This window comes from Salvelinus alpinus, chromosome 11, assembly GCF_045679555.1.
Source record: "Salvelinus alpinus chromosome 11, SLU_Salpinus.1, whole genome shotgun sequence".
NCBI lineage: Eukaryota > Metazoa > Chordata > Actinopteri > Salmoniformes > Salmonidae > Salvelinus > Salvelinus alpinus.
The window spans coordinates 60544548-60556882 of record NC_092096.1 but is presented as its reverse complement, the minus strand read 5'-3'; the positions used below and the strand labels follow the sequence as shown (position 1 = coordinate 60556882).

The 12335-nt window shown below is 42.5% G+C and overlaps 1 protein-coding gene across 1 annotated transcript; it reads right to left on the bottom strand.

Annotated features, from left to right (window-relative positions):
* Nucleotides 1-4536: 4536 nt before the first annotated feature.
* Nucleotides 4537-12089, bottom strand: LOC139534595 (gamma-aminobutyric acid receptor-associated protein-like). The gene is made up of 4 exons (XM_071333851.1): nt 11415-12089; nt 5888-5966; nt 5668-5786; nt 4537-5362 (listed from the first exon to the last, which is right to left on the bottom strand). Exons 1-4 carry the CDS (start codon nt 11502-11504, stop codon nt 5282-5284), a joined length of 369 nt encoding a protein of 122 aa, XP_071189952.1. The 5' UTR covers nt 11505-12089; the 3' UTR covers nt 4537-5281.
* Nucleotides 12090-12335: the final 246 nt, after the last annotated feature.

Sequence of the window (12335 nt, the reverse complement as noted above, 5' to 3'; positions counted from 1 at the left end):
TAGCATTAAGATTTCCCTTTACTGGAACTAAGGGGCCTAGTCCGAACCATGAAAAACAGCCCCAGAGCATTATTCCTTTAGTTGGCATTAATCATTAGGACAGGTAGCGTTTTCCTAGCATCAACCCAACCCAGATTTGTCTGTCGGACTGCTAGATGGTGATGCGTGATTTATCACTCCAGAGAACGCGTTTCCACTGCTCTAGAGTCCAATTTAATATATATTTTTTAATTGAACCTTTATTTAACTAGGCAAGTCAGTTAAGATCTAATTCTTATTTACAATGACGGCCTACACCGGCCAAACCCAGACGACGCGGGGCCAATTGTGCGCCGCCCTATGGGACTCCCAATCACGGACGGGTGTGATACAGCCTGGATTCGAACCAGGGTGTCTGTATTGACGCCTCTAGCACTGAGATGCCATGCCTTAGACCTCTGCGCCACTCGGGAGCACCAATGGCGGTGAGCTTTACACCGCTCCAGCCGACGCTTGGAATTGCGCATGGTGATCTTAGGCTTGTGCGCGGCTGCTTGGGCATGGAAACCCAATTCCACAAAAATTCTGACAAATAGTTATTGTGCTGACGTTGCTTCCAGAGGCAGTTTGGAACTCGTAATGAGTGTTGCAACCGAGAACAGACGATTGTTATGTGCTACAGAATGGTGGCGTCCTATGTCGGTGCCGCATTGAAAGTCATTGAGCTCTTCAGTACGGACCATTCTCCTGCCAATGTTTGTCTATGGAGATTGCATGGCTGTATGCTCAAATTTATACACCTGTCAGCAACAGGTGTGGCTGAAATAGCCAAATCCACTAATTTGATGGGGTGTCCAAATACTTTTGTATATACAGTACCAGACAAATTTTGGACACACAGACTCATTCAAGAGTTTCTTTATTTTTACTAAACTCAGCAAAAGAAGAAACGTCCTCTCACTGTCAACTGACTTTATTTTCAGCAAACTTAACGTGCAAATATTTGTATGAACATAAGATTCAACAACTAAACAAGTTCCACAGACATGTGACTAACAGATATGGAATAATGTGTCCCTGAACAAAGGGGGGGTCAAAATCAAAAGTAACAGCCAGTATCTGGTGTAGCCACCAGCTGCATTAAGTACTGCAGTGCATCTCCTCATGGACTGCACCAGATTTGCCAGTTCTTGCTGTGAGATGTTACCCCACTCTTCCACCAAGGCACCTGCAAGTTCCCGGACATTTCTGGGGGGAATGGCTCTAGCCCTCACCCTCCGATCAAACAGGTCCCAGGCGTGCTCAATGGGATTGAGATCCGGGCTCTTCGCTGGCCATGGCAGAACACTGACATTCCTGTCTTGCAGGAAATCACACACAGAACAAGCAGTATGGCTGATGGCATTGTCATGCTGGAGAGTCATGTCAGGAAGGGTACCACATGAGGGAGGAGGATGGCTTCTCTGTAACGCACAGCGTTGAGATTGCCTGCAATGACAAGCTCAGTCCGACGATGCTGTGACACACCGCCCCAGACCATGATGGACCCTCCACCTCCAAATCGATCCCGCTCCAGAGTACAGGCCTCGGTGTAACACTCATTCCTTCGACGATCATCGCAAATCCGACCATCACCCCTGGTGAGACAAAACCGTGACTCGTCAGAGAAGAGCACTTTTTGCCAGTCGTGTATGGTCCAGTGACGGTTTGTTCCCATAGGCGACATTGTTGCCGGTGATGTCTGGTGAGGACCTGCCTTACAACAGGCCTACAAGCCCTCAGTCCAGCCTCTCTCAGCCTATTGCGGACAGTCTGAGCACTGATGGAGGGATTGTGCGTTCCTGGTGTAACTCGGCAGTTGTTGTTGCCATCCTGTACCTGTCCCGCAGGTGTGATGTTCAGAAGTACCGATCCTGTGCAGGTGTTGTTACACGTGGTCTGCCACTGCGAGGACGATCAGCTGTCCATCCTGTAGCGATGTCTTAGGTATCTCACAGTACGGACATTGCAATTTATTGCCCTGGCAACATCTGTAGAACTCATGCCTCCTTGCAGCATGCCTAAGGCACATTCATGCAGACGAGCAGGGACCCTGGGCATTTTTCTTTTGGTGTTTTTCAGAGTCAGTAGAAAGGCCTCTTTAGTGTCCTAAGTTTTCATAACTGTGACCTTAATTGCCTACCGTCTGTAAGCTGTTAGTGTCTTAACGACCGTTCCACAGGTGCATGTTCATTAATTGTTTATGGTTCGTTGAGCATGGGAAACAGTGTTTAAACCCTTTACAATGAATATCCGTGAAGATATTTGGATTTTTACAAATTATCTTTGAAAGACAGGGTCCTGAAAAAGGGACATTTCTTTTGTTGCCGAGTTCATTTTCTACATTGTAGAAAAATAGTTAAATCATCAAAACTACAATGAAATAACACATATGGAATCATGTAGGGGTGGCAGGTAGCCTATTGGTTATAGTGTTGGGCCTCGTCAGCTCTGGATCGAATCCCAGAGCTGACGAGGTAAAAATCTGTCATTCTGCCCCTGAACAAGGCAGTTAATCCACTGTTCCCCGGTAGGCCGTCATTGTAAATAAGAATGTGTTAACTTGCCTAGTTAAATAAAAAATGTAGTAACCAAGTGTTAAATCATATATTTTATATTTGAGATTCTTCAAAGTAACCACCTTTTTCCTTGATGACAGCTTCGCACACGCTTGGCATTCTCTCAACCAGCTTCATGTGGTAGTCACCTGGAATGCATTTCTATTAACAGGTGTCTTAACAGTTCATTTGTGGAATTTCTTTCCTTCTTAATCCATTTGAGCCAATCAGTTGTGTTGTGACAAGGTAGGGGTGGTATACTGAAGATAACCCTATTTGGTAAAAGACCAAGTCCATATTATGGCAAGAACAGCTCAAATAAGCAAAGAGAAATGACAGTCCATAACTAAGACATGAAGGTCAGTCAATCCGGAAAATTTCAAGAACTTTGAACATTTCAAGTGCAGTCGCAGAAACCATCAAGCGCTATGCTGAAACTATCTCTCATGAGGACTGCCACAGGAAAGGAAGACCCAGAGTTACATCTGCTGCAGAGGCTAAGTTCATTAGAGTTACCAGACACAGAAATTGTAGCCCAAATAAATGCTTCAGTGTTCAAGTAACAGACACATCTCAACATCAACTGTTCAGAGGAGACTGCATCAATCAGTCCTTCATGTGGTCAAATTGATGCAAAGAAACCACTACTAAAGGACACCAATAAGAAGACTTGCTTGGGCCAAGAAACACAAGCAATCGACATTAGACTGGTCGAAATCTGTCCTTTGGTCTGATGAGTCCAAATTTGAGAATTTTGGTTCCAACTGCGCCGTCTTTGTGAAACGCAGAATAGGTGAATGAATGTTCTCTGAATGTGTGGTTCCCCACCTTGAAGCATTGGGGAGGTGGTGTAATGTGGGGGTGCTTTGCTGGTGACACTGTTGGTTATTTATTTAGAATTCAAGCAACACTTAACCAGCATGGCTACCACAGCCTTCTGCAGCGATACGCCATCCCATCTGGTTTGCGCTTAGTGGGACTATCATTTGTTTTTCAACAGGACAATAACCCAACACACCTCCAAGCTGCGTAAGGGCGTATTTGACCAAGAAAGAGAATTATTAAGTGCTTCTTCAGATGACCTGGCCTCAACCCAATTGAGATGGTTGGGATGAGTTGGACCGCAGAGTGAAGGAAAAGCAGCCAACAAGTGCTCAGCATATGTGGGAACTCCTTCACGACTGTTGGAAAAGCATTGCAGGTGAAGCTGGTTGAGAGAATGTCAAGAGTATGCAAAGCTGTCATCAAGGCAAAGGCCGGCAACTTTGAATCTAAAATATGTTGGTTTGTTTAACACTTTTGGTTACATGATTCCATATGTGTTATTTCATAGTTTGTCTTCACTATTATTCTACAATGTAGACAATAGTAAAAATAACAAAAAACCATTGAATGAGTAGGTGTCCAAACTTTTGACTGGTACTGTATAATGTAGGTCGAAAATATGCAGGTTTGGACAACGTAATAATTCAATGCGGCAGCGTTACAAAATAAACAAGTTCATTGGCTGCTGCTAACTAGCATAGCTGGTCCCATTGTTGCAAAGCGTTATGGGGTATTAGAATTCCGTTGTCTTAACCTTTTTCCATCTTCTACCCAGACTGATACCAAACTAAACCCATCTGACAGTGAAGGTGAGGAAACTACCTCAGCACTACTCAATCTTGGGTCAATAGCAAGATTAATATTAATTTCTGTCTCGTCTTCCCTACACTATGTGATGATGGGATTGGATGTCTCCACAGTGAGTGCAGTCTGTGGTGTAGTGATCAAACAGATTCCATTTTGAAAGCTCAGGTGTGAACAGGAGAATAACCTAAATAAAGAGAGAAATGTGTGTTCTCCACTTTCAAGACTATGGTTGCGGAAACTGTTTCCATATGTTCACATACAGTAGAGATATGCAGGAAAAGTCAGGGGGGGAAAAAAACAGACAGTAACGAAAAGACAGGAAACAAAGTTGGCTTTTCATCACATTTTATCATGAGTGGAGAATGCCAGTAACAGCTATACCGAGTTCTAACTTTTTTAAAGTAGAACAAAACTTTTAAAAAGTAAAATTGCACTGAGCTTTACAATACTTTTCAGAAATTAAGCCATCTAAAAATTACAAGTACAATAATAAAGAATCATAATAGTAATCAATCCAAATAATATAGATTTTTTTTAACCACTGAAAGCGGAGACAGGCGGAAGATGATGGTTCAGTCGGAATTCTATTCTACTCCAGTCAGACGTCAAATACACTACGTCGTCAGAGTATCTTACCAGCGCTAATACATTAGTAAAACATAACATTTTATCATTGCCAAATGGAGCAGAATTTAACCTATCACGCTACATCCAAAGTTTACATTTTATTTTCCACGTATCTTTATAATGACTGGTAATATGGTCTAATTCTAACACTCATTTCAAAATGGCATCTCTCCTCTATCCGTTTCAGCATGATTAAAGCACTATGAAAACTGGCCACGGGACCATTCAACCGAAATCCCCATCTCAGAGACCCGGAGGCAAATAAAATTCAGACTGTGCGAAAAGTATTAAAGGAGGTAAAAATGGATGGATGAGGGAAGGAGGGGAAGTGAAAGTGCATCTGACGTCTTTGCTCGGGGAACTAGGCTGCTGAGCTGGATATAGCATTTCAATGGAGATAAGGGAGGTTTGGGGGAGAAGATTTGGGTGACGAAGGGGGGAGGGGTTTAGACTTCTGTTTGGCTGTCTCCATAGACACTCTCATCACTGTAGGCAATGTAGAGGAAAAAGTCCTCTTCATGGTGCTCCTGAAAGAGAGCGCAATAAAGAGGTGTTGGTATGAGTTGACAAAACAGAGGGGGGAGGCTTCCCTGAAAGGCATCCCCAATCCAAACTTTGTCACATGCACCAAATACAACAAGTGTAGACCTTACCGTGAAATGCTTACTTTACCAACAGTGCAGTTCAAGAAGAGTTAAGAAAATATTTAATAAACTCAAGTTTAGTAACTCAATAACGAGTTAGGCTATACACAGGGGGTACAGGTACCGAGTCAGTGTGCGGGGGGAAAAGCAGCAGAAAAGCGTTTTAAGGTAGCGGGGAGGAGTCATACCTGGTATAGAAGGCCCATGGTGGCTGAGGTGGGAGGAATGACGTTGTTTACAAAGAAGAACAGGGCGTCCTCGGCCCGCAGGTGGATTCGTTTTCGGATGAGGAAGTAGAACTGGCCCACTGTAGTAGAGAGAAATGAATTTAACTATTAAAGTTCTGAAGAGAGTGGTATAGACTTGTGGTACATGGATGGCACATAACCATAATAACTGGTTACCTACCTGTGAGGTCAGAGGGCACAAGGTATTTCTTCTTGTCCAGATCTCCTATCCTTGCTTTGGGGGCTTTTTCCACAATTACCTACAATTAGAAGGGGGAAAACACATTTAGAAAGACCTTAATATTGTATGGCTGTGTCTCCAAAAATGTATAAAAAAAATAATAAAAAAATAGACTTTGTTACATTCATATCTCTTACAACATTTCCACTCACTGGTAAATTAACTTGGTCACATACGATTGCGCTATTCAAGCTTGTTTGCTTCACATTTCGAGGAAAGGGGATCTGAAAATAGTCTCAGACCCACTGAAACTCCATCATGCGAGGTGATTTTCAGAAACCATTATGGCACACTGACATGGGATTATTAAATGCTTCTCCATTTGGATTATACTGCTGTGTCAAGCCAGAGATCTGCATATAATGACGCACTAACAACAGGAGTTGTTGTACCAAAGGCGGTAAGGCAGGCGACAAGCTGAGGTCCAAAATAGGCCAATAGGAACACATTGGACAGATTTTGGGCAGAGGGAAACCGGTCACGTCGCTTCTTCCTCTGGTCAAGCTCGATAAACAAAAAGATGTGGCCAAAAAGGCCAGTTATGCCATCTTAACCGGTGGTTGCGTCGCGCACAGTGCAGATGTCTATTTTGCTGATGTCTAGCGGACAAGTTGGTTTTCCACACAGCCCTCGTAGCAAATACCCACAACACAGGATGATATAGTTGGGGGGGCTGAAATACAACCACGGGATCTATTCAATGTGCAAAACTGAAGCGTTACAGAGTCCCCGATAGAAATGTAAAAGTAATTTCAGATTGAGCCGACACATGCAGTGTTTACCGGGAACGCACTCTCCGCTAAAGCAGGAACATTGCCTTCACATTTCAATCATGCTGTAAAAATGAAGTTCAGCGATGCGGATTGAATGAAGAACCAAATCTCCCAGAAAAATAACAATTCCCTGTGCTCCATCCAAGGCCTGTATTCAGTGCATAAAACCTACACCGAGTCTGTCTGCAAATTGTTTACATCAGGGCTTTCCAACCCTGTTCCTGGAGAGCTACCCCCTCTTGGTTTTCACTCCAACCACAGTTATAACTAACCTGATTCAGTTAATTATTAGAATCAGGTGTGCTAGATTAGGGTTGGACCGAAAACGCACAGGACTGTCACTCTCCAGACACAGTTTTGGAGAGCCCAGAGATCAGTCGAGGCTGCTGAGGGGAGGCTGCTGAGGGGAGGACGGCTCATATTAATGGCCGCAACAGCGCTAATGGAATGGCATTAACACATGGAAACCATGCGTTTGATAACATTCCACTGATTCCACTCCAGCCATTACCACGAGCCCGTCCTCCCCAATTTAAGGTGCCACCAACCTCCAGTGATTTGGATAGTTATGCCTTACATCACAAATGAGGAATAGACATTTTGACCTGGCTAGGATTATCAGCTAGTGTACAAAACCAAAAGTAAAAAGAGGCAAATATGAAACTTTAAAACGGGAAGCATAGAAACAGTGGACATATAACATATCTACTGCTTCTTAACTTGCTTTCAATGAGAATTACAGATCTATAACTCACATTTCTATGGAAATTTGGTCAGGTCGACCAAAAAGTAGGCTATTACAGCATTAAGCAAACCCTGAAAATTAAGGTTAGGAACCTATTGTCATTTCTGCCTAAGACATTCTTACAAAAGGGGGGGCTTTAAAACTAAAGGGACACAGTGTAGACTGAAAACAATACATCTATAGATGGCCTAAATATAACTAGTGGTTATAGTGTTGGGCCAGTAACCGAAAGGTTGCTAGATCGAATCCCCAAGCTGACAAGGTAAAAATCTGTCCTTCTGTCCCTGAACAAGGCAGTTAACCCACTGTTCCCCGGCCATCATTGTAAATACGAATTTGTTCTTAACCGACTGGCCTAGTTAAATAAAACATCTTTAAAACAAACACACACCGTAACTCTTACAGCTACCTATTAACCTGTCAAAGTATTGCATTGGAAGTAAATTACTATTTTTAAGTCATGAGGTCTTGGTTTTTGAAAACAGTCCCAAGCTTGGTAGCTAGTTATTGTTTTAAAGGCACTGTGCAGTGTAAAACGTGAGTTTTATATACATTTCCACACTATGAGGTTGGAATAATACTGAAAATGTGAAAATAATGATAATGTCCTTTAGTGTAAGAGCTGTTTGAAAAGACCACCTGAAATTTGTCTGTTTTGGTGGGATGGAGTTTTGGCCTGCCTGGTGACATCACCAGGCGGTAAATTAGTTAGACCAATAATAAAAAGAGTTCCAAACTCTATCAATAACAGCGTAAAGGGTGCAATTGCAGACTGTAATTCAGGCCATTCCTTCATCTGCAGAAACCCCTATTGGTAAATTTTTAAGCTAAGACTCCGGTACATATGCGTGAACACTCATATAATAGGTGGCGGTAATGCGTCAATGTTGGACACCATCCGCCGATAAACCCCACCAGGGACAAAATTTTACTTTTTGGTCCACCAGCCACTGTGGCAGGTAGATAATAAAATATCTACCAGCCACTCAGATTTTTTACTAGCCATTTTTTTTGTTGTTGCCATAATTACACCAATAAACAAATGCGCATGCTTTGTAATGTTTGTAATACAATACATGTATTAGTAAGAAGTAATGTGATATACTGCAAAAAATCTAAATGTTCAGCTGCCCCTTTAAGGGCTGAGGTTACCGTGGTAACGGGGCCACTCATCCCTGTCACACATCTGTGATCTGACTAGGGAGTCAATTCGCTATCAGTTGAAGCAGCAGACTCAAACTAACTATGGAAAAACAGAGCTTGTGAACAAAACAATGTATATTGCCAAGAAAAACAAGCACAGTCTCACTTTGTAAATTAGACCAACTTTTATGCCTGTGCGCAGCGTCTCCAAAAATGAATCAGCACTTCAGTCATCGAACACAGCTCCCCTGCCAGGCAGGGTTGAGGTGCAAGTTGGGATATAGGATTTGTATTTATTTGAGCAATTAGCAGCTATGAAACAAACAGAAATACTTTGAAAACAGTGCCAGACTAACGTGCTCATACTTGCCTTTTGAATTTTTATTCGAGAATGTAATGCTCACACTGTAGAGCCCTGCAAATTGAACACCCGCCGAATTTGGGGGGTTATGAATTTTATGCCCTGAACCCCAAAGAGTCTGGGAGACAACACCTGTAGCTAGCAGTGGTAGACAGTGTACTTTGCCCTTGCCTGCCGGGAACGGTTTTCCCGCAGTTCTGTTAACGACAGTGAGGGCAGGTGTTTGGCAGGCAAAGACATTGGATGCTAGCTAGGTAGGATCCAGTACACAGCAAGCAGGATAGGTAGCTAGCTAATGACAGCTAGGACACCGGTAGACAGTGTCGTTTGCCCCCGCCTGTCTGGCACTGTTTTCCCACAGTTCTGTTCACGACGGCAGGTGTTACACTTCGAACACACAGACAGCGTCATTGCATTTTGGTACACCAGAATTACATTAATTTCCAATTAAACTCTGCGTTTGCCTAGCAGCATTGCGTTGAGGAGGCAGTTGCATTTATCGAAAGTACGCCTCAAACTGTATGCGTAGACGGCTTGACAGAAATGTTAACGCTTCGATCACACCGGCTGCGTCATTGCATCACTGCTGCATAACATTTTGCGCAGCTAGGCAACTATACTGATGCAGGTACCTTTTGCAAATGGTCGCATGCGGTTGGACACATGGAAGAGAGAATAATTTTCGCAGTATCCTCAAAACCGTGTCTTTTTGACACAACTGCTGACAGCTACAGGGACATAAACACAAAAAAATGCTGCTTGGAGACAAGTGTCCACGATAGTAGGATTGCCAGGTCAGTTTAGTAGTGAGCTTGTGCTAGATGTGGCTAGTTAGCGTTAGCTAGCTAGCTAACCTAGCTTGCTAACCTAGCCAATGAAGTGGTCGTTGGTCTCATTGTTGAAAGAGCCTACTCTGCCTATCTTTACTATTTATTATTGCATTTCGCTCCAAAACTGCATTTGAGGGAAATTATATTATAGGCTCTCACAATTAATTTGAGGATGTCATCGAATAAATAATATACTTGGCAAATAAATTTATAAAAAATGTAAAGAAAATATGCAATCAAACTGTTTTTATGTAATCACAAATTTTTACTGAATGTGTGTGCAAAAAAAAAATCTACATTCATATTTTGCTACTTTCTGTCAAGTCCACTCATACAATTTGATGCATACGTTCGATTTATCGAACGTATGCACCACACAGAACGCACTGCAACTGCCTCTGCAACGCAATGCTGCAAGGCAAATGCAGCGTTCCATTGGAAATGAATGTACTTCTGGTGTATCGAAACGCAATCACACAGTCGGTGTGTTCGAAGCGTAACAGAACGCGAATATTAAACTTCGGTTGCATACATATCCAGATGATGGCGCATACTATTTTGCACAATGATGCTGTCGGTGTGTTCCAAGCGTTATGCTTTGATCACACCGACAGAGTTATTGCATTTTGGTACACCAGAATTACACTACATTTCCAATAAAACGCTGCGTTTGCCTTGCAGCGGGATTTATCGAACGTATGGGTCAAACGGTATGCTTTGACGGCTTGACAGAAATGGTGGCAGAAGGTGAATGTAGATTTTTTTGTTGCATACATATCCAGATGCTGCTGCATACTATTTTTCGCCATAATACTGTCGGTGTGATCGAAGCTTTACAAGCCATATCCACCAGCAATATCCACCGTCGTAGTACAGATGATGCCCGAGTTGGAATGTGAAGTTAACTAAAGATGCAGAAATGTCCACATGCTGGAACGCCCCTAATTACAGGCCGCGTCACTATTATTATTGATAACAGATACGCTTTCCCCAACCAGACAGTCCAAGCAAAAAATTTATTTGCTACGAAGTTATTTGACCATTTGAATTTTAAACAATCACAGTAGGTACTCAATTGTTACCCAGATAACGTTATTTGATAGGGTTACAAAAAATACAAAAAACGGCTGCATTGGACCTTTAAACAAACATAGCTACAATTAAATTGTTATAGTTAGCTGTGTGTAATAAAATCACATCTGTCTCATTCTCAATATAAATAACATAAGTTGACAGCTTACTATAGCTAGTAAAACAAATTCCCATTCAGTGTAAAATTCCCATTCAGTGTAGAAACTATGACTTAAGTCTTTCAACCAAACTGCGTCAACTTGACCGTCAAGTAGGGTGGCTTGCTAGGCCCATTTTAGAAGCAGTTTGTTGTTGCCCAACTAGCCAACGTTAGTAAGCTATTTCTTTGGCGTCGTTGTGAACATGCACCTAACCAAACATGACATGGCTTGAGGATATTATATAACGTTAGTTATGTCGTAATTGGGCTCACTGACATCAACACTTTTTCTACAAAGTAACCCATATTGAGAAGCCAAACCAGCCAGGGTACTGTAGCTAGTAGGCTAACGTTAGCTATCTAGCAAAGAAGGCATCTACTTACGGGCACCCTGTCCGGATACTTCTTCCTTATTTTCTCGCCCTCAGACCGTCTCTTCTCAAATGGGTGCTCCTCTTTGTATTGAAACTTCATTGTCAAACGAATGACAGGCTGTCGGTAGGTATATCTGAGATTACCGACTGGGATTCCTCAAATAGTAATTCGTCGACAACGCTAGCTAGTTGGGCTACTGTTTTGTTCGGGTTCTTTCCTAGTGCGACTGCGGCGGAGGAATACCAAAACATACGACGCGAAAGGGAGGTCTGTACGCCGCAAGGCTAAAATGAATTGTGGAAGCATGAACGTTGACCGCTAAGAACCACACTGTTTGTGGTTGGGTTGATATTTAGTCATATTCATCAATTAATAGAAATGTAATGATTCTTCAAATTAGCCGTTTCATAGTTATTGTTGCCCCCCCCAAAATTTTTTTTTCAACAGTACTACTTTATTTTTGTCTCACCGGCTGTGATGAGGCAGTTGCCCTAGTCATATGACCCATCCACTGCAGTTTCCGTGGCGAACAGTCATTGGCAGCAAGCGAATTCAAGGCTGTCAAATTAATGCCTGAAATCAATTATTAATTTTGACATAGCTGGAAAGAAGTTATTGTGGGGCTGTAATAATTCCTCGCAATGTTCCCATAGTGTCTATTCACACTTAAGCTTCAAGGTGGGTGTCATGTAGTAGTTTGTGTGGGCAGTTACACAAGAGTGGACGTGATCATATGCTCGAGTCATGTCAGCTGATGTAGCTCCTGCTATAAAATGGTAATGGTCACAATATCCGTACAAGTAGTCTGATCATAACAGATTGAAAAGCAAGAGTTATCCAGGGGGGTATACCCATTTCATACTCCAATTTGAGCCATTTCTTATGTTTTTATAGTTATCTGAACTTAATACGGCCTACTCTACAAATTCC